The sequence below is a fragment of the Glandiceps talaboti genome, chromosome 7 (assembly GCF_964340395.1).
Source record: "Glandiceps talaboti chromosome 7, keGlaTala1.1, whole genome shotgun sequence".
In the NCBI taxonomy this organism is placed as follows: domain Eukaryota; kingdom Metazoa; phylum Hemichordata; class Enteropneusta; family Spengelidae; genus Glandiceps; species Glandiceps talaboti.
The window spans coordinates 792,275-815,973 of record NC_135555.1 but is presented as its reverse complement, the minus strand read 5'-3'; the positions used below and the strand labels follow the sequence as shown (position 1 = coordinate 815,973).

The following is a 23,699-nucleotide window of genomic DNA, read 5'->3' as shown; positions in this document are numbered from 1 at the left end:
ATGATTAGTTATAGATCATACATGAATATCTTGTCATTCTTAAAGCCCATGATTCAATCCCAGGTTCTCACATTAGTGTTATCTTATCAGTTGGAGGTATACAGATTACATAGGACCATTCTTTTATTCTGGATCACACTTTGCTAAACCTTTGCCAGACAACCGTTTTTACATTCAAATTTTATTTTAATTCTAAACCAAACAGGGCCTTTCAAGTACAAGAATATCTGTATCAAAGACAATGCTAGAACTAATCCTTCTCAAGTCACATGTACATGAAAGTTTACATGTATTGCCAATGTAATTTGAAATGATGTCAAATTACTGCCTTCTGATTATTAGAATGTTTTCAGAGTGTATGTTGCATAGTATACTTTTATCAGTGTTATCTAGGAATAATAAATGTATATGTATTGTAAATCACAAGTAGTGATGGAGGGGGGGATATTATACAACTTAGAGACCAGCCTAGACATTTGAATCCAATATTTTATTTTAATAGAGTGTTGGCAAGAAAGTGACTGCAAATTCTGACTGAGTTTTAAATCTTCCCATTGTGTTAGATCATAGACTATCCACCAGGTGAGTAGAGGGTCTTTGGTCAGGTGATGTCAGTGGCATCACCACACAATCTGAATTATGGAGGGTGGAACTGTGTGACGTAATCTCCCTCTGTAGACAGAATCAGTCAATCACAAAGGGAAAGATTTGACATAAATGGTATCTAAGTTGGTTGAGTCAGTGTTAGGTGAAATCATAATACAGAACTATATTGTCAGTCATGTATAGGAATATTAACAAGACAGTCGAAATCAACCAAGGATCTAGGAAGTGTCTAGGATTTAAGAAGTGTCTACGATATTATATTACAAACTTGGAATATAAACTAAGTAAAATCAAGTATAATAAAGTGGCTGATGTAGCTTTGATAAATATGTATAAGGCATGAATATGTGTCCATTTTTATCATGACATGGTGAACTTTCTCAGAGGACAAAGGAAATTTAAAATTTGATGCAAAATTTGTGGCCATCTCCTAAGTCAAAGTAAATGTTACACTAGTCAGGTGAAATTATGAGGTCAGGTGAGATATCAGTTGTAAATTATTTTTAAAAATTACAAAATTATTATTAAAAAAAAATACTGAACCAAAGTCTTTGCTTTGCCAATCTAATTATTTCATTTCTTGCAAAGAATTTTGATGGAAGTGTTTAACGTTTGGGTTAATTATTAGAATACCTACGTTCTCGCCTTGTGTTCCGAGATTCTCGTTCATAGAAGAATGCGTTCTTGTCTGGAATGGAATTCGAAAAGCTCTCATATTTGTTCCATTGATGACGTAGGGAACCATTTCTTTTCGTATATGTGTGTGTGACTTGCGTACTAAGACTGTGATACGACTTGTTTTACAGTAAAACAATACCATAAAAAATGAGAGCGGGATGCCGTACGAGTCGGACAAGAAAATATTGTACGGCTACGGTGTACTTTTGGACGATGATGGAGTGTTAGGCGAAGGATCCTACGCTAAGGTAAAAAGTGGATGGTATCGCACGATAGATAAACCCGTAGCCGTCAAGATCATCGCCAAACGAAAAGGACGGGCGTTTAGAAAGCTGATGAAATTTTTGCCGAGAGAGCTAGAGGTTATTCAGAGATTGCATCATAAGAATATCATCCGTGTGTACGATGTGGTGCAGACAGACGATAGAGTATACATCGTTATGGAGAAAGCAGCAAGAGGTGACTTGCTAGCTTACATGAAGTTAGGTGGAACTTTTAACGAGAAGAGTGCGAAGAAAGTATTTCGTGATCTCGTTGAGGTCGTGAAATTTTGCCATGATAATAATATTGTACATCGGGACTTGAAATGCGAGAACATACTTTTGGATGAGCGCTTGCAAGTAAAACTTACGGATTTTGGTTTCTCTAAACATTGTATCAATGATTCACTCAGTGAAACTTTCTGTGGATCTGCAGCGTACTCGTCTCCAGAAATTCTCCTTGGAAAACGTTATCGGCCGAAAGCCTCGGATATATGGAGTCTTGGTGTTGTTCTCTACATCTTACTCACGGGAATGATGCCGTACGACGATGCCAATCCCAGGGCACAAATTCGAGAGCAGTTGAGCGGGAAAGTTCCCGTTGAAGAAAAGACACCATTTTCGAAAAACGTCAAAAAATTACTCGAATCTATGCTGAACCCGGATGAGGAAAGGAGAGCTACTGTAGATGATGTTTTAAAGAGTGACTGGTTGAAAACATGGCCATTCTTCAGTCTTAAAATGTGGAAGTTGTGAACTTGAACAACATTTGATAGCATAAATGTATATTCTTATCTACCTTTTTAGTTTATAATATCTCAGATGATAACAAAATTTGACATTTGTAATATAATTTTGATTCCCCTTCATTTATCTCCAGGCAACTATTTTATAGTGGTTTGAATTTTATTAAATCTGTGCACCCCTCTCATTTGGTGAACATTTCAACTGTGTAATCAATTTTACTCTAAAGTCGGTGATTTATTTTCGCACAACTGAACTGGTAAGGGTCAGTAGTGCTGTAGGCATATGCAAAATGTCTGTCTGTCTGTCTGTCTGTCTGTCTGTCTGTCTGTCTGTCTGTCTGTCTGTCCGTCCGTCCGTCCGTCCGTCTTCTGTGTGTGTGTGTGTGTGTGTGTGTGTGTGTGTGTGTGTGTGTGTGTGTGTGTGTGTGTGTGCGTAAAAGCACATTAAAGTAAAAAACTGCTGAACCGATTGCCATGATATTTGGTGGGTCCATTACCTTGGGTCTCTAGTTGGGAAATTGTTCAAATCAAAATGATCTTACCACCGGTGTATGATTTGGGTAAAAAAAATGTTATTTTTGGTCAAAAAAACTTAAATCGCTAATGGGATTATCACTTTCTCAATACAGCTTCATCTACACATACCCAGGTGCATCCCATTAAATTTCAACCCAATCTGCACAGTAGTTTTGGAATTATAGATTCTTCACCAAAGAGACAACCTGATTTGCATATCACTAATGTGATCATCATGTTATGAACAATTCTTAATATAAACACCTGGAAGAACGTCCCAACCAAATTTCAGACTGATCTAGATCTGTAGAGTAGTTTTGGAGTTTATGCAAATCAGGTCTGAAATTGTCAATTTTGGTCAAAAATTGAAACAAATAGTAATAATCATGACATGTTGAGGCTATTTTGTGACAGACATAAGCTCATGTACAAAACCTAACACAAGAGAAAGATGAAAGGTACAATCTATGTCGTTTTCATCAATTGATGTCTCTTCAAACATACAAGGGGTATGACACCGTGTATGTCCACTGATGATATCACAGTGGTACTTGTCAAGTTAGCAAAGAATTGACTCACAGGGTCAAGATATATCTCACATTTGTTCTTCAAAGGATTCCGAAGTTCTTTGTTAATTCTTTTCATTTGTCAACTACATGGTCGATGCTATAGTATTATTGCAGTGTGCTAGGTCCAATTGTTAACTCTCACAAAAAGTTTTAAATACAGACACACAACACACAGACAGAGACAGAGACAGAGACAGAGACAGAGACAGAGACAGACACAGACACAGACACACAGACACACACAGACACACACACACACACACACGACATATATATTGTCACTTTCAGGAACAAGTAATAATTTCTAAGCCAATGACTCGGACGTTAGGATTTGGCAATTGAAAGTCAATAAAAAACTTTAACGATCGTTAGAGTTGAATGTAGCGGATAATTCAAAGTCATTTTTGAGAAATATGTCATTTGGGCCCAAATCGTGAATGCAAATGAGACAAAACGATGTAATCTGTGTTTAACTGAAAAAATATAATCAGTGCTGAAAAAATCTGAGAGGGAGAATGAATGTGCCTGTCTGTCTGTCTCTGTCTGTCTGTCTGTCTGTCTGTCTGTCTGTCTGTCTGTCTGTCTGTCTGTCTGTGTGTGTGTGTGTGATAACAAGTTAGACAACTTTAATATTTAAAAAAATATATTCCCTTGTTCTTTATCCAACGAGGCTAAAAGTTGAAGTAGAACATAATTCTTCAATGACTACATTTACTTAAATATTTTCCATTCTCACTGACGGTTACAAAAGACAAAAGAGATATAACCACACATTCAAGTAGACAACCAATGGTGTGATGTTTTATTTACTTCACAAACCTCTACTCGGTAACACACGTGAAATGCGATTGCATGGTGCTGGTATTATATTCATGGTGAAATGACAAACGTTGTTGTCCTCACCATGGTCTGCCAATTTCATTGTGGAAAAATTTCCTACACTCAACTTTATTGAAAGGATTGAAGGGATATGTAAGAGTGACAGTCTTGGAGAAAGGCGCTTTGTGGGCATACTCCTTGTTGGGATAGTATACATCAGGAGGAATTGGTCTGAAAAAGAAAAGTTAAAATAGCTGAGTTTACACTAGTCTATCCGCTAGACCTCGGATGTTCTTCCGATAGAATACGACACACGCCCGAACATCGCTATCGAGGATGGAACATCGGGCAAGCCCTCACTGCGAACTCCGTTCGCTTATAGTATCGAAAGAAAGCCCGAACGTCTAGCAGCAAGACTAAGTTTACACGTGTTTGGGTGTAGTTTAAGTTGAGTGTACACGTGTTTGGGTGTAATTTAAGTTAAGTTTACACGTGTTTGGGTGTAGTTTAAGCTGAGTGTACACGTGTTTGGGTGTAGTTTAAGCTGAGTTTACACATGTTTGGATGTAGTTTAAGTTGAGTTTACACGTGTTTGAGTGTACTTTAAGGGATACTCGCACTATTGTACTTACTGGAGCACACTTATCCATCACGTGCAATTAGCTGAAGTCAACCTTACATTAAGCTTGACATCCTATATTTAGGGTGTAATTACATAGAGTTACAGAAACCAAGTCATTAAAGTCTGACACCCTATATATTTAGGGCGTAATTACATAGAGTTACAGTAATTACAGAAACCAAGCCATTAAAGTCTGACACCCTATATTTAGAGTTACAGAAACCAAGTCATTAAAGCCTGACACCCTATATTTAGGGTGTAATTAGTACATAAAGTTACAGTAATTACAGAAACAAAGATATAACACATAAACGATCCAATGACGTAATTTATTGTATGTATCAAAAAGGTTCAAGAAAATCCCTACTGAGCAGTCAACTGTTTTAACAATGTAATGCTATATGGGTCTATGGTTATATGTATCGACATTAAAGTCAGTTTAAAATTGTTTAAATTAATCGAGATTATATAAATGTCAGTATTTTCATTTAAGTAAATTATAAACTCAGCTTGTGTCACTTTAACCACGAGTAATTAGTAGAGGGGTAGGACAACATGGAGTTACTTTTTTATCTAGACTGATAATTAAAAATATTGAGTGTTCTCTTTACATATACTTCTATATATCGTATTTATTTTCGTTATATGGAATATCCCTTTCCTCTGTGTTTCTTCGTCTCTACTTACCCGTCTCTTCTGATCTTTCATTCTCGTTCTCCCTTACATTTATCTCTTACCTTCCCATCTAAACTTGTTCAAAAGTTTAGTTTTGTAACCGAAATGCGACTTTTATTAAACCAACGCAATTATGAGTAAAGGAAGATGATATATTTTTAAAATGAAAGGTAGCATGTCTCACCTATAACTGGCTCGTTGAGTACTACTCGTACGGAGATCTACGCAGTTCTGTTTAATGGGAGCCTCCACCTGGGAACGTGGTACGAAGCCAGCATATCCAGGACATGGACGGACGCTAAAATAAATAATTGCACAACAGGTATTTCTAATACTGTCTGGAGCGGTGTTTTCAAATTTTGTTCCCAAAACAGACCCCCTTCCCCCACCCGCATCCATCCCCACATGAAAGCGAAGAAAACTCCTGAACATAGAGACCAAGTTTTACAAAGTGACCCCCTCCCCCTCCCACTTCCGGCTAGCTGATGCTTTTGATATGTGTATCACTCACTGTATGTATGTACGTACGTACGTACATGTAAAGTATTCATGATTTTATGTACTGTCATTAAATTGAACAATATTTGAATGTAATAATTCATAGTCATCTACATGTTACGACTTATTTCCACGTAACAAGTCAGTGTCGAATACTTACAAGTGTGATGACAATTTCCCTGTTCGAACCAATTCACGAATTCCATCATTAACTGATATGTTGATGCTGTTCTTGTTTACACTTGATGACAATAAAATGAGATGAGATGAGGAAATATAAATGAAAATAAATGTTGAAATTTTAATCTCTTAAAATTGAAGTGAGACTAACCCCAAAAGGTGAAAGATGAAATTCATGTCTGTCATTGTTTCTTAGAATATATGTTATTTTTAAAACTCGTTCACCTTGATAACTCCACGGTTGCGATAAAAACTGATATAGGCAAAATGATGGGAAAGGAAATAACTCCATAGTTTCTCATTGCAACTTAAACTGTACCTATAAATGTCATAGTTGTCGTAGATGTTCATGTAAAATGTCAAATAAATGCACTATATATAACGTTATGTTGCTTTTGATGAAAAGATACGATTGCATATTTTACATTGTCACGGAGCAATGTCCCTAGTTCTTAATAACCTACTTATCGTCGTTGTTCTTGCATTGACATGGTTTTTCCGTGCACTCAGTCGGGAATCTATTTTGTAATTTGTCCCAAACCGGTGCAACCTTCTGCCAGTCATCAGGAGAAGCTTCAAATCTGATTGGTCGATACTTGATGACGTCAGCATTCAGTTCCAGTGTTGTCTTAGGTGGTGAAAGCTGTCAATAAATGACATTTTATATGTAGCGAATGATAAAATGGGGCCACAAACCAAATTAAATATTACATTACAACTTGAGGCATCTAAAAAAAGGCGAGTAAGCATAGACCCTCCACTGAGAGTCAAACACAATATATTTTACTACATTGCAATGACCTAATTTTTAATATTTTATTTGTCTAATGTGCTGTTGAAATTAATAGATGTATTAGTCGTTCAAAATTACTAGCTAGGACATTAAGTTGTTTTCTTTCTTTCGTTATGTCTCGTTATTTTTTTATTATTATAATTGTTGGACAAGTCCCTATTACAAGTTTTACTCAAACGGTGTGAGAACCCCCCCCCCATACCTCACCTCCCACTCTCCTTACACACACACACACACACACACACACACACACACACACACACACACACACACAAACACACTGCAGTACTCGACTATCCTACCTTTGTAACTGACATAGTGACTTCTTTCATAAGCTGTCTTGTCGTTGTTGTCCATTTAAATGAGTGACTCAAAGTCTCTATCTTTGCTTTGTCTAGTTTCGATGCCAATCTTATGTCTGATGGGGATATTTTCAATTTGTGAATATTAACTGGAACTTCATTTACTATTTCCTGTGGTGGTAGAGTCCGTACGATAGGTTTGGAATCTAAATATCTGGAAGAAATTATCCAAAGCATAAAATTTACGATTGGCCGATAGAATTTGGGATATGTGTCGTAACTTATTTGTCTAAACGTAATGACTGGTAAAACTTTTAATTGTTGTTTTCCTGGCCTACAGACAAAATATAACAACCTTTTGACTATATATTCCTACCTGTAATATATGTGGACATATACCGATATAGTAATATAATGGCGATATTCAAACTCAGATATTATGATCGACATAGTAATATAATGGCGATATTCAAACTGATATTATGATCGATATTGTAGAGGGAAACAACAAAAAGGGAGAGAAAACAAACACCAAGCTTACTTAAAAGTCGGTAACCGTTTGGTTCCTAATCCTAGGGATGGTCCACAGTCTTCCAATTCTTTTTCAAATCTTCGTTTAGGTCCAATGGGCTCGATTGGAAACTGTCGGGGTGGAAGTGTTGGGGCGACATCTTTTAGAGTGAGCGATGGTAACTGGTGGAACTTTATCGGTGGTAGAAAGGTGTCTCTCTTGTACTCAATGCTGTACGTACTTTCAGCGGTTGGTTCTTGTTCAAAAGGCATATTGTTTAAATAGGTGAACTTATCCTACGTTCTGTGCTGTTCGTACCACTCTCGATGTTGTATATATGTGGCAACGCAGCGCAAAGAACGTATTATGATGTTGAGTTGAGTATGTATGGCAACGCAAAGAACGTATTATTCTATGATGTCGAGTATGTGTGGCAACGCAGCGCAAAGAACGTATTCCTATTCTAATTTCTATGTTGACGCGTTCTAAAGTCCTGAATATTGTTAACTAATCGGGATGTATTTACTTAACAGTATAAATTATATTAGTGGTCGATTCGATTGTACAGTGAAATGAACGTCTGTTATTTTACCATTTCTCGGGACTACATTATCTGCAGATTTTGCATCACAACTTCATCGTGTACGTTCGATATAAGTGTTTATCAGGATTGAGCTGTGTCCTAAAACGATAAAAAAATTAAAGCTCAAAAACTAACGCTACTATATTGCAGCTAAGCCTGTTTTTTTTTTTAACGAAATGATGGTGGTTTGCATAGTTAATTTTTCAATTCTTGATAATGTTTGTAAACCAAGTTGTAAATTTTCACAGTCACCGAATATTTTGAGATTAGTATTAACAATCCATTGATAACTTGATATTATATTGATATACTTTCTCCAACTACGATGCATGTTAACTTGCTCTGACAGATTTTGCCAAATATAGTCGAAACACAGTTGGCGAAAGAGAAGCTATCTTTGAAATTGTTTTTTTTTTATAATTAAACAAAGATCGAACTTGTCTCAGCATATTTTGATACTTATGGGGAATATACAGACCGACACTATGAGAATGATGGCCTCATAGTAAATAGCTTTGTGAATAAAAGAAATAAAGGCACCCTGCTGCTAGTTTTCATTTTAAAAAGAAATGAAAAGTATTTGAAAAGTTAAGAAAAGGCCTTTAATAATCCCTGACTTCATATCCGACAAAGTCATAATTATTGAGCCTGTGTATTTAAGAGGTTAGAGGAGTTAGTAGTAGATGGTATTTTATTGGTTGATCAATTGTCTGTACAAATGATATGTCACAAAAATTTACCCATCAATCAATCAATCTGTCTGTCTGTCTGTCTGTATGTATGTATGTATGTATGTATGTATGTATGTATGTCTGTCTGTATGTCTGTCTGTATGTCTGTATATCTGTCTGTCTCAGCTATCTCAACATTTGATGAAATGGAAAATGCACAGTTATAGGTCATGTGCTGGAAACCTAAAGTAACATATATATACGATAGATTCAGCAATCTGGTTTAGTTTATAGCAATCTCACATGATCATATAGAAATATTTGATTTGAATCATATACATCTTGCATGCAATATCATACAACATGTCAACTTTTACATGTGTTTATTATATTAAGAATACTAGCTGCCCAAACTAAAAGAGGTATATATTAAATATGCTGGCAGAAGTAATAACCCCTTGCGGAGAATTTGAAACAGAAAAGTACAAAACATGATAATGACATTATCAAATATAGAAATGACAACTGAAATATTCTTGGCAAAATACAAATTACAAATACAAAAGTTCAGACTTCCTTGAGTTTACCATACTTTGATGGTATTGGTAAGGTATAAAAAAAATAATGAAACAATACTTAATTGTAGAAAATAAACTTCAAACATTAACAAATGCTGTATGAGTATGAAAAGTCATACTTCAATATCTTCTATGGTATAAACAGAAAGTTGTTATGAATTACAAAGGTTGAGTAGTTTACATGTAACATAGTAAGAATATTGTTTAATCTTTGTCCTGATCGACAGTCTTCAATAGTTGACCTCTAGGCGCTATGATCAATTCACAATTCATTTGATCTACCAAGCTGACAAATACGTTGGTTAGAGCATGTTTAATTTATGTGTTGCACATTGTTGGTGTATAATACAATCTCAACTATTTGATATTTTGTTTCCTTTTTTTGTATAAACAGTGTATCTCTTTAAATAGTATAGAAAATATTAAGGTAAAGAAGAAGAAAGAGTTTTTGTTGAAGTCTATATTATCTTACTGAAAGAAAGTGAAATTGGAAAAATGTCCTAGCATTGTCAAATAAAGAATTCTTTATATAAAAAAATAACAATGACTGACTCTATTCTACATTGCAAAACTTACTTTCCAGATTGCATGCTATGTAATGTACATCAGATATCAAAATCATAGATCAATGAATCAATAATCAAAATACATAAATGTTGGATATTATAATCTCATTCATTAATTAGACTACAGTGCTTAGATTACTGCAGTACACATACAGTTTGAGGTATGATCAATGTCGGCAAGCAATTCAAACATATGGCAAATATTTAGTCAATTTCAGGCATGTACATGAGTTTCCAAAGACATATTCATAATTAACCCTATACCTTTAGAGTGTAATAACATAGGTTTATTAAAAAAAGGACATGTAGGGTTAAAATATTCAATCAATATTATCAATCTACAATGATTAATGGTTGCTGTTTCTATTCAATGCACTGATCTTCAGCCCTGTCCACTTCACTACTTCTCTTCAAGCCACTTGGCTGAAAAAAACAAAACAAGAGAAATTTATTTGATGTTAACATATAAATGTGATGAAAGCATGTTGAAACCAATAGTCCTTGCTATAGCTTTTTCATATTGGGTGAGATTGAAGGTTATGAGTTCCATTTGTACATTCAACTGTTTCAAGTGTAACCCTTTGTCCATATACATCCCATACATATTACTAGGGATACAAGCTTGGCCAGCTTTGCTATTTCTTGATCCCTTTGCCATGTATCCTGTAATTGTATCTAATTTAAGGTTAATATTTATATATTGGTGAATAAATGTTATAAGTATTAGTGCATTACTTTACTCCTCCCCATTCTTCCAATAGAGACTACATAACATCTTAGTAGAGGTGATGAAGGAAATGACTCCTGTGACTATGTTTATAATATTTCATGTCAATTATTGTTTTTCTTCACTTTTGTATAATGTCTAGTGATTATATCATGGAAGAGGACACTATGAAATGGAGATGGGGTAGGACAAATTGTCTGATAATAGATGGACAATCAGATTTATTGGATGGCAACCAAGATATGGCTGACGATAAGCTGGAAGACCATACAGATGATGGAGAGATAAAATCAAAGGGAGAACTCGAGCAACATAGCAAAGATGTGCAAAAGACAGACAACACTGGAAAACTTTGAAGTTTGACAGAGAGCTAGATCAGTAGTGGATGGAGACAATTCACCTCATAGCATAGCCCAGTCCAGCCCAGCCCAGCCCCACTCCTCCCAGCCCCACCCTGCCCAGCCCAAAACAGAACAATGCAATTTTGGGGACAGCCCAAAATTAGGATAGAAGTCAACCCCCGTGTTGGTCAACTTGACATTCTCATTCTACTTGATTAGGTTTAATTTGAGAAATTAAAATTAGTAAAATATCAACCTATTAAGACTCACCTGGAATGTTCATAGTGGTGAGTGTTTCTGGTCTGTCCAAGTGATCTATGTTGTTATGCTGGAATGTTTTAGAAATTCCACTTGACATGTGACTGAAATATACAGAATTTATGAAAATATGAACTATTTTGTTGTCAGATTAATGGTAGACTCACTCTCAGTCCTTTGGATTCTCTGAATTTGGCAAAGATGGTGAAGTGAGAGTGAGTCTAGATTAAGGGGTCCAAACTCATTATCAAGCGTATTTTTTGTTTTATTTTCGTTTTATCAATCTTCTTAGCTCACTTTGGTTTGTTTTGTTTGTTCCTGTATATGGTTTTACTCATACTTTGTCATAGTGTATGTATTTTAATTTTTTGTAAGTACTGCTCCGAACAATCTTAGTGAGTCCATGATACAAAAAGGATGCAATAAATAAATAAATAAACAAACAAAATAAAATTCAACAGCTTACTAATTTACAGGATGTTTTCTATAGAACCATAAAATGTATCATTTTATCAAGTTATTAATTCAATTATTTCGAAGGAAATAATATAGTGTTCTTTGTCGCTGCAATTGATAGTTTATCAGGGTTTGGAAAACAGTTTATACAGGTAACCTAAGAAAATTATTTAGTCAAGCTTCAAATATTTAATCTACAAATGTTTTATTCAAATGTATCTGAGTAAAACATGTGATATCTACCTATAGTAATACACATCTGATAATCTGATAAGGTGTCAGTGAGTGAAACATATGACATCTATCTATAGTCATACACATCTGATAATCTAATAAGGTGTCAGTCAGAAGTTGGAATTTAATTTCCAAATTTAAAATATTTTGAAGGAAGTAGAAATTATTATTCATCATTGTATTATATGTATTTAAATGTTCCTGTTCCATTTGTACATAAATATGGATAATCTGAAATGTTCAGTTGTTGGTTCTGTTATATAACTATTCACTATAGAGGGGACGATACAAGTAGAAACAACACCTGGATCTTTCAGACTAAAATGCAAACAACATCTTTTAAAGACTACATTGCAACCATCAATTTGTTAGTTTGGTTGATTTTATGACTATGCATTCCTGCAAACCAGAGCTCATATTTCTTCTTCGATACTGTAAAATATCAAGATGAAACATCTTGATGGTGTGTCTTGGATGGTGCTGTAAAAGAGGTTGTGGTTTCTGACGATGTGTGTGAATATGTTTCTAAACTATTCTAATTCTTCTGAACTCTTGTAAAACCTACCTTTTCCAAGATTCATTGGAATCATAGATTTCATAGAGAACAAAGTTACTGGTACCATTGTAGGAACGTACGCTAATACTGAAAGAAGAAATACATTGTTACAATTCTATGTGTACTAAAAATATTATACCAAGAATTGTTAATGTGGGCCTAGTTTTCTCTTTGTCCATTTTTATCTTCTTAAATTACGCTGTTGCTGAGTCCTTGATGGAGCAGCTGAAATACATGTGTTTATGTTTTGTATTCATTTATTGCAAAAATACAAGAATTGTTACATTTACATACATCAATTCATATACTATGGTCACAAAATTGCTGAGCAATGCACTGTACAACATTTTACCCACAACTCTCTCTGATTTGTAGTGTTGGCCATCATCTCCTTCAAGTCAGACAAATCTCACCAGTGTATAGGGTTTTGTAAAAACATTTTTTCCATTTGGCAAGCGTAAAATTGCCACTGGTGAGTTTCTGAATACCCATTTTCATCGATTCTGGTATCAGTGATTTATTGTAGAAGGAGTAGCAATTTTAGGAATTTGTGAGCAGATTTTCTTAAAAGACATGCAGAATATTTGCGACAAAACTAAGGAAAATATATGCACCTGTTATGACTTTGCCAAAGAATAGATTTATTTGAATAGGTATGACAAAAGAAATTTACATACTAAAACTCATCATACACACTGACTACCCAAGTTATTGACACTTTGACAGTGAAAAGTGTTTTATTCACAGCACATGCTTAATTTAGTTGTTAGTTCATTTTTATACAAAATTTAGAACTTTATTTTTGATTCCTAAGCGTTCTTTTGCTACATATTAATTAAACTTAATTACTATACTAAAATAAGTATGGATTATTGAAAAAGTTATAAAATAAGGAACCTCCAAGCATACCAATCAGAGAGAGTTGTGGGTAAGATATTGTACAGTGCAATGTATCAAAAAGACCTTGACTGAATATCTGCAATTGCTTATTAGACATCAAATTTTCCATAATTCATTTTGCAAAGTGAAAGACTATTTTGTAGAATTCTCCTTACTTCATGCATCCATCTACTTTGGCAAGGGCTTCAATGTATGTCCTCAGACTGTTCCTAAATGCTTTATCTTGGCTCTCATCCACTGTTAACTTACGACAAACCAACACAACCTGAAAGAGAGTGAACAAAAGCATTTGATAAATGAAAAGAATTCACATGACATGCCTATGTTATAGTGAAATGCCAGGTGTGGTAGAGGAAAAGTGAGAACAAAATACCCACATGACATGCCTATGTTATAGTGAAATGCCAGGTGTGGTAGAGGGAAAGGGAGAACAAATTACCCACATTACTGGATTCTAGACTAATTAAAGGTAGAAAATAGTAAGAGGTCATTAATACTTACAGTATTATCATCATTTTCTTCAACAATCTCTTCATCCACAGGGTCTATTGTTACTTTATTTTCAAGTTGATTTATCAGAGATTGTAATCTGTCTACTTGTACAGATAGTCCTCCAATACCTATAGAAAAAAAACAAAGTTTCTCAAGTCTATCAACTGTCTACCCACACTCACTTTGGGTAAATCTGGGATAAATCTACTATTGATGGTTTCTTGCAAAAGAGGATTAAAACTATGATCGAATGATCACAAGTGTGTAATTTCTGTGTATCAATCTGATGTTACCGAGTAATATGGTGTGACTCCATCAACTACGAAGACAGTGTTCACTCTCAAAATAACAAAACCCAATAACAAATACCACAATATACAAAGGAAACAGTGGTAAATAAAGGAATCAAGCCACATTCCTACATCAGATTTTACGCAGATCGGTCTGCATATTTATTTGTGGGTGAAAAGTGTCCTGCACTGTGATAAAAACTATGAAAGTGATATAGTTGATTTACACATTTTGAATACAACATGGTTCTAGTGTGCCTTCAATAAGTCAATTTGACACACAATGGACACACGGCAATTCCTTGTAATCAACAAACATTTGATATTTCTCTACCCCTTACTATATATATTGACTCAAAAGAAAAACAGTTAGTTATCATTTAACTTGTTTTGACAGTACTATAGTCAGACAAACGTTGTACTTCATACCTTCATATGGTAGACTGGTTTGAGTAGCATACTGCTGCTGCTTAGCTCTTCTTTTAATCCAACCTGCTGTAGCAGAAGGACCTGTCTGAACTAATTCTACCTGTGGTTGCTCTGGTCTGATTGGTAAGATCACACACAAACACATGTCATGGTTACATGTATTATTTACTGTAATCTATCTGATGTCATAATGGTCTAATAGTTACAGTGACTGGCTCAGAGTCTGCAGGTTGCTGGTTAGAGTGTCACCGCTGTCATTTATTTTGGAATGGCTAAAAAAGTACTTTGGCAATATTTGAACCATGATTCTGGCCCAGTCAAACTAGCTATACAATTGGGGATCTAGTAGGACAGAAGTTGCTATGTGTATACTTTACTCCCATGTGCCTATACAGGCTGCCATGGATTGTTTGCTCCCAGGGGATGTGTAAAGGGCCATTGTGCTATTATAGGTCCATGCCATGGATGATAATGATTATAAAGCCCTTGGAGCACAGTGTGGGAAAGCACTATATGAAAATCAATATTCTCATGTGATTATTTTAAATATTCTTTACAGAGAAGTTGATCAGTATTCAGACAAGCTGTAACATCCATCAACTTACTCCTATCAAACGAGTCTCTAGAAATGTACTACTACACAATGTGGTTATCTCTACCTGTCCTTTAAAGCTTCTTGTTCCATATGATCTGATGCTGAATCAACTGGAAACTGTAAAGCCTGGACTTGATTCAAAACCTCTTTCAGGAGAAACCTTGTTGTAAATTGTTCATAAAAAGAAGCTTCCGGGTAATCCTATACAAATGAATGATAGAACCAGTATAATATGTTAGGTGTGACCACAAGGTCAAAAGTCAACCAACGTGCTGTTCTTGTTCTTCAAAAACAGTAAGTTGACCATTGAACACAACAGACTGTAAACTACTTTGTTTTGTCTGGGTAATTATGTACAGTTAATCTACTTCATTGTTACATAATTATGTAAAGAGAAAAAGAATGTGTTACTGTTGACTTGAGTTTTGAATTTTACTGTCATACCTCCTCTACATGCAGGTATAACATGTTGTAGTACTGTGACATCATTTAGATGCATTTTATATGTTATATGTTATATTTTATAGTTTATATGTTAGTAAATGCTAAATTATAAATCCTTCTGATCACATTACACAACATATTGTGTCCTACATCCTACAAATTTGTGTTCTACATTTTTGTGTCCTACATCATACAAATTTGTGTTCTACATCATTGTGTCCTACATCATACAAATTTGTGTTCTACATCACCGTGTCCTACATCATACAAATTTGTGTTCTACATCATTGTGTCCTACATCATACAAATTTGTGTTCTACATCATTGTGTCCTACATCATACAAATTTGTGTTCTACATCACCGTGTCCTACATCATACAAATTTGTGTTCTACATCATTGTGTCCTACAAAATACAAATGTGTGTTCTACATCATTGTGTCCTACATCATACAAATTTGTGGCCTACATAATACAAATGCATGTTCTACATCATAATCTTTGTGTTAATACTTCTTGCAAGCTTAACAATGTGTTTTGATATCAAACATTTCAATACTGATAGTCATACTTGATCACATGGTTAATATAAAAGCTAAAAATAAAATGTACTGTAAACAATAAATTTTGATGCATATAATTTGATATATTAACCTTGGCAGTGACTTGCAAGGCATTGGTAACAGAATGAGACAAATCTTCTAATGCTGCAAAGATCTCTTGAAATGGTCCCAAGTGTTTAGAGAAATAAGCTGTGGATAAAAACAAAGTCATGGGGAATGGACAATTAGATATTATTCCCAATATTTTTCTTCATTCAGCCAAGGAAACTATGAGTGACCTGTGGGACCTTGTCACTACAAGTTGCTAGACGAGTATTGACAAACCTTAGGTCATGACGAGTATTGAGTACTTTCTGGCTGAAAGAAGAAAAAATATTGGGAACAATATACCCTCCTCAAACATAATTCATTAGAAAAATAATAGTGATTTGGAACATTTTGACTCATAATCAGTAATTTTAGCCTGTCATTGTGTTAATTTCTTTATTTCCTTTTATCCTTGTAGTAGTAGTAGTAGTGGTGGTGATGATGGTGGTGGTGGTGGTGGTAGTAGTAGTATAGTAGTAGTGGTGGTGGTGGTAGTAGTAGTAGTGGTAGTAGTAGTAGTAGTGGTAGTGGTGGTGGTGGTGGTGGTAGTAGAAGTCTTCGTCGTCATCATTATCGTCGTTGCCATCATCGCCATCGTCGTTGTTGTTGTTATTGTTGTTGTTTTGATCATTGTATATGTCATCTCTTTTGATCTGCATGACTTAAAGCAATTTTCAATGTACACACTATGGACAATAAACTTATTTAATTACACCTTGAAGTTCTGTGCTATATTTGACAACATGTGGAAAGCTAATTGATGAAGGAAATCCCACTTTATCTATATTAACTCACTGCATAGCACTCCAGAATCTATGTTATGAATGTCATGAAATGTTTATGCATACTCACTGCATAGCTCTCCAGTATTTATGTTATTAGAGTTATGAATGTCATGAAATGTTTATGTATACTCACTGCATAGCTCTCCAGTATCTATGTTATTAAAGTTATGAATGTCATGAAATGTTTATGTATACTCACTGCATAGCTCTCCAGTATCTATGTTATTAGAGTTATGAATGTCATGAAATGGTTATGTATACTCACTGCATAGCTCTCCAGTATCTATGTTATTAAAGTTATGAGTGTCATGAAATGTTTATGTATACTCACTGCATAGCTCTCCAGTATTTATGTTATTAAAGTTATGAGTGTCATGAAATGTTTATGTATACTCACTGCATAGCTCTCCAGTATTTATGTTATTAGAGTTATGAATGTCATGAAATGTTTATGTATACTCACTGCATAGCTCTCCAGTATCTATGTTATTAAAGTTATGAGTGTCATGAAATGTTTATGTATACTCACTGCATAGCTCTCCAGTATCTATGTTATTAAAGTTATGAATGTCATGAAATGTTTATGCATACTCACTGCATAGCTCTCCAGTATCTATGTTATTAAAGTTATGAGTGTCATGAAATGTTTATGTATACTCACTGCATAGCTCTCCAGTATCTATGTTATTAAAGTTATGAGTGTCATGAAATGTTTATGTATACTCACTGCATAGCTCTCCAGTATCTATGTTATTAAAGTTATGAATGTCATGAAATGTTTATGTATACTCACTGCATAGCTCTCCAGTATCTATGTTATTAAAGTTATGAGTGTCATGAAATGGTTATGTATACTCACTGCATAGCTCTCCAGTATTTATGTTATTAGAGTTATGAATGTCATGAAATGTTTATGTATACTCACTGCATAGCTCTCCAGTATTTATGTTATTGGAGTTATGAATGTCAATTAATGTCATGAAATGTTTATGTATACTCACTGCATAGCTCTCCAGTATTTATGTTATTAGTGTTATGAATGTCATGAAATGTTTATGTATACTCACTGCATAGCTCTCCAGTATTTATGTTATTAGAGTTATGAATGTCATGAAATGTTTATGTATACTCACTGCATAGCTCTCCAGTATCTATGTTATTAAAGTTATGAATGTCATGAAATGTTTATGTATACTCACTGCATAGCTCTCCAGTATCTATGTTATTAGAGTTATGAATGTCATGAAATGTTTATGTATACTCACTGCATAGCTCTCCAGTATCTATGTTATTAAAGTTATGAGTGTCATGAAATGTTTATGTATACTCACTGCATAGCTCTCCAGTATTTATGTTATTAAAGTTATGAGTGTCATGAAATGTTTATGTATACTCACTGCATAGCTCTCCAGTATCTATGTTATTAAAGTTATGAATGTCATGAAATGTTTATGTATACTCACTGCATAGCTCTCCAGTATCTATGTTATTAAAGTTATGAGTGTCATGAAATGTTTATGTATACTCACTGCATAGCTCTCCAGTATTTATGTTATTAGAGTTATGAATGTCATGAAATGTTTATGCATACTCACTGCATAGCTCTCCAGTATCTATGTTATTAAAGTTATGAGTGTCATGAAATGTTTATGTATACTCACTGCATAGCTCTCCAGTATCTATGTTATTAAAGTTATGAGTGTCATGAAATGTTTATGTATACTCACTGCATAGCTCTCCAGTATCTATGTTATTAAAGTTATGAGTGTCATGAAATGTTTATGTATACTCACTGCATAGCTCTCCAGTATTTATGTTATTAGAGTTATGAATGTCATGAAATGTTTATGTATACTCACTGCATAGCTCTCCAGTATTTATGTTATTAAAGTTATGAGTGTCATGAAATGTTTATGTATACTCACTGCATAGCTCTCCAGTATCTATGTTATTAAAGTTATGAGTGTCATGAAATGTTTATGTATACTCACTGCATAGCTCTCCAGTATCTATGTTATTAAAGTTATGAGTGTCATGAAATGTTTATGTATACTCACTGCATAGCTCTCCAGTATTTATGTTATTAGAGTTATGAATGTCATGAAATGTTTATGTATACTCACTGCATAGCTCTCCAGTATCTATGTTATTAAAGTTATGAATGTCATGAAATGTTTATGTATACTCACTGCATAGCTCTCCAGTATCTATGTTATTAAAGTTATGAATGTCATGAAATGTTTATGTATACTCACTGCATAGCTCTCCAGTATCTATGTTATTAGAGTTATGAATGTCATGAAATGTTTATGTATACTCACTGCATAGCTCTCCAGTATTTATGTTATTAGAGTTATGAATGTCATGAAATGTTTATGTATACTCACTGCATAGCTCTCCAGTATCTATGTTATTAAAGTTATGAATGTCATGAAATGTTTATGTATACTCACTGCATAGCTCTCCAGTATCTATGTTATTAAAGTTATGAGTGTCATGAAATGTTTATGTATACTCACTGCATAGCTCTCCAGTATTTATGTTATCAAAGTTATGAATGTCATGAAATGTTTATGTATACTCACTGCATAGCTCTCCAGTATTTATGTTATTAAAGTTATGAGTGTCATGAAATGGTTATGTATACTCACTGCATAGCTCTCCAGTATCTATGTTATTAGTGTTATGAATGTCATGAAATGGTTATGTATACTCACTGCATAGCTCTCCAGTATTTATGTTATCAAAGTTATGAGTGTCATGAAATGTTTATGTATACTCACTGCATAGCTCTCCAGTATCTATGTTATTAAAGTTATGAGTGTCATGAAATGGTTATGTATACTCACTGCATAGCTCTCCAGTATTTATGTTATCAAAGTTATGAGTGTCATGAAATGTTTATGTATACTCACTGCATAGCTCTCCAGTATTTATGTTATTAAAGTTATGAATGTCATGAAATGTTTATGTATACTCACTGCATAGCTCTCCAGTATCTATGTTATTAGAGTTATGAATGTCATGAAATGTTTATGTATACTCACTGCATAGCTCTCCAGTATCTATGTTATTAAAGTTATGAGTGTCATGAAATGTTTATGTATACTCACTGCATAGCTCTCCAGTATCTATGTTATTAAAGTTATGAGTGTCATGAAATGTTTATGTATACTCACTGCATAGCTCTCCAGTATTTATGTTATTAGAGTTATGAATGTCATGAAATGTTTATGTATACTCACTGCATAGCTCTCCAGTATCTATGTTATTAGAGTTATGAATGTCATGAAATGTTTATGTATACTCACTGCATAGCTCTCCAGTATCTATGTTATTAAAGTTATGAGTGTCATGAAATGTTTATGTATACTCACTGCATAGCTCTCCAGTATTTATGTTATTAAAGTTATGAGTGTCATGAAATGTTTATGTATACTCACTGCATAGCTCTCCAGTATCTATGTTATTAAAGTTATGAATGTCATGAAATGTTTATGTATACTCACTGCATAGCTCTCCAGTATCTATGTTATTAAAGTTATGAGTGTCATGAAATGTTTATGTATACTCACTGCATAGCTCTCCAGTATTTATGTTATTAGAGTTATGAATGTCATGAAATGTTTATGCATACTCACTGCATAGCTCTCCAGTATCTATGTTATTAAAGTTATGAGTGTCATGAAATGTTTATGTATACTCACTGCATAGCTCTCCAGTATCTATGTTATTAAAGTTATGAGTGTCATGAAATGTTTATGTATACTCACTGCATAGCTCTCCAGTATCTATGTTATTAAAGTTATGAGTGTCATGAAATGTTTATGTATACTCACTGCATAGCTCTCCAGTATTTATGTTATTAGAGTTATGAATGTCATGAAATGTTTATGTATACTCACTGCATAGCTCTCCAGTATCTATGTTATTAAAGTTATGAGTGTCATGAAATGTTTATGTATACTCACTGCATAGCTCTCCAGTATTTATGTTATTAGAGTTATGAATGTCATGAAATGTTTATGTATACTCACTGCATAGCTCTCCAGTATCTATGTTATTAAAGTTATGAATGTCATGAAATGTTTATGTATACTCACTGCATAGCTCTCCAGTATTTATGTTATTAGAGTTATGAATGTCATGAAATGTTTATGTATACTCACTGCATAGCTCTCCAGTATCTATGTTATTAAAGTTATGAATGTCATGAAATGTTTATGTATACTCACTGCATAGCTCTCCAGTATCTATGTTATTAGAGTTATGAATGTCATGAAATGTTTATGTATACTCACTGCATAGCTCTCCAGTATCTATGTTATTAAAGTTATGAGTGTCATGAAATGTTTATGTATACTCACTGCATAGCTCTCCAGTATTTATGTTATCAAAGTTATGAATGTCATGAAATGTTTATGTATACTCACTGCATAGCTCTCCAGTATTTATGTTATTAAAGTTATGAGTGTCATGAAATGGTTATGTATACTCACTGCATAGCTCTCCAGTATCTATGTTATTAGTGTTATGAATGTCATGAAATGGTTATGTATACTCACTGCATAGCTCTCCAGTATTTATGTTATCAAAGTTATGAGTGTCATGAAATGTTTATGTATACTCACTGCATAGCTCTCCAGTATCTATGTTATTAAAGTTATGAGTGTCATGAAATGGTTATGTATACTCACTGCATAGCTCTCCAGTATTTATGTTATCAAAGTTATGAGTGTCATGAAATGTTTATGTATACTCACTGCATAGCTCTCCAGTATTTATGTTATTAAAGTTATGAATGTCATGAAATGTTTATGTATACTCACTGCATAGCTCTCCAGTATCTATGTTATTAGAGTTATGAATGTCATGCAATGTTTATGTATACTCACTGCATAGCTCTCCAGTATTTATGTTATTAGAGTTATGAGTGTTATGAAATGGTTATGTATACTCACTGCATAGCTCTCCAGTATTTATGTTATTAGTGTTATGAGTGTTATGAAATGGTTATGTATACTCACTGCATAGCTCTCCAGTATTTATGTTATTAAAGTTATGAGTGTCATGAAATGGTTATGTATACTCACTGCATAGCTCTCCAGTATCAATATTATTAGAGTTATGAGTATCAATGTCATGAAATAACTTTTCCAGTTCTTCCACATTCAGAACACCATCAGCAAAGAAGGATTTAAATTCTTCAAGAGACAGTGCATTGTCATCTGAGGAAGAAGCCAATCTAATTAAAACTTCATATTTAACATCATACAGAGACCCATGAAGAAACCTGATTTGGTATCAACAATTGTTTAGAATTGTGAAAGTTCTGAGTCACAACTTACATGTAATACTTACACCAAGTTGTCAATAAAAGCCATGAAATACAAAAACAAAATGTTTTGTCGTCTTTTCTATTTTTCATCTTTACATAAAGAAATAAAACAATATTTTCTGCAAAAGCTATTGTAATCTAGTGTTCCATACTGACTAATTTGCTTAAAAATATGACAGCTGCATAAATTAAGATGACTATAGACATGATGCTTACCATTTTTATCTGCTCGACGAAAGACCTGTAAAAAATAGAACCAGAAATACAACAAAATATTACCTTTGAAGCAATGACTTAAATAAGTGTTCTGTTACTATTTGTTTTTATCTTCTTTTGACAATTATAATATCTATTAGCCTTAAAAGATATTTATTGTAAACAAATGATCCAATAATTATATTTGTGTTTGTTCACATGTTTGATGACATGTTATTTTAATGATTGGAGGAAACATATCTTGCATCTTTTCATAATTTTGGTGGCCATTCCCGCTATTTTTATGTGCCTGGCATAAAAATTAGTTCTGTGCGTAGATACAGTACACGATGAAGAATGAAGAATTACGTTACCAGCCACACCCACAAATACCACTATACATACAGGTAGGTTTAGTGCCTGAGTTTGACAACAAACTTGTCAATATGAGCAGTAATATCTACCACATCAAAGATTGAGTTGCATTCAGTGTTTCTGTGCTTTCGGCTCTTAACCAATAAAGCGTGACGCTTCCGAGGCCGGGGGGGGGGGGGGTAACGTACGGTCGAAAGTAATAAGGTATACCTTTTTTACTTTCGAAAATAGGAAGATGGAACTTTGCAGCCCGGTATTATTATTCGCCCACCCACTCACTGACAAGAGGTTAAAACCAGGGAGTACAACATAACACTGAATGAAGATCTTTATTGACACTGTAGTTTTAGTATATGTTAAATTAATGTAAAGAACCAATCTGCAATTTCTCTGTACTTACGTCAAGGAATATTGACATTCCCTTCTGCTGCTCTGTAGACGAAGCCATTTTCATGCACCTGA

General features: G+C 34.1%; 2 protein-coding genes across 2 annotated transcripts; one reads left to right on the top strand and one right to left on the bottom strand.

The window, feature by feature from the left end:
• Nucleotides 1-1,442: 1,442 nt before the first annotated feature.
• LOC144437327 (testis-specific serine/threonine-protein kinase 1-like) lies at nucleotides 1,443-2,300 on the top strand. Its single transcript, XM_078126250.1, has one exon. It carries the CDS (start codon nucleotides 1,443-1,445, stop codon nucleotides 2,298-2,300), a length of 858 nt encoding a protein of 285 aa, XP_077982376.1.
• A 7,142-nt stretch (nucleotides 2,301-9,442) lies between these two features.
• On the bottom strand, nucleotides 9,443-23,685 carry LOC144438152 (N-terminal EF-hand calcium-binding protein 1-like). Its single transcript, XM_078127183.1, has 11 exons — nucleotides 23,638-23,685; nucleotides 22,884-22,908; nucleotides 22,423-22,557; nucleotides 16,549-16,646; nucleotides 15,516-15,652; nucleotides 14,857-14,972; nucleotides 14,147-14,265; nucleotides 13,801-13,910; nucleotides 12,755-12,832; nucleotides 11,512-11,603; nucleotides 9,443-10,596 (listed from the first exon to the last, which is right to left on the bottom strand). Exons 1-11 carry the CDS (start codon nucleotides 23,683-23,685, stop codon nucleotides 10,574-10,576), a joined length of 981 nt encoding a protein of 326 aa, XP_077983309.1. The 3' UTR covers nucleotides 9,443-10,573.
• Nucleotides 23,686-23,699: the final 14 nt, after the last annotated feature.

Bases quoted from the DNA above. Each gene is read 5' to 3' on its own strand.
- LOC144437327 (XM_078126250.1), top strand. From the start codon at position 1,443: ATGCCGTACGAGTCGGACAAGAAAATATTGTACGGCTACGGTGTACTT.
- LOC144438152 (XM_078127183.1), bottom strand. From the start codon at position 23,685: ATGGCTTCGTCTACAGAGCAGCAGAAGGGAATGTCAATATTCCTTGAC. The intron at 14,973-15,515 runs GTAGAGATAACC...CTTACCAATCAG, and splicing joins CAAGAAGCTTTAAAGGACAG to ACCAGAGCAACCACAGGTAG. The intron at 10,597-11,511 runs GTGAGTCTTAAT...TGTTTTTTTCAG, and splicing joins CACCACTATGAACATTCCAG to CCAAGTGGCTTGAAGAGAAG.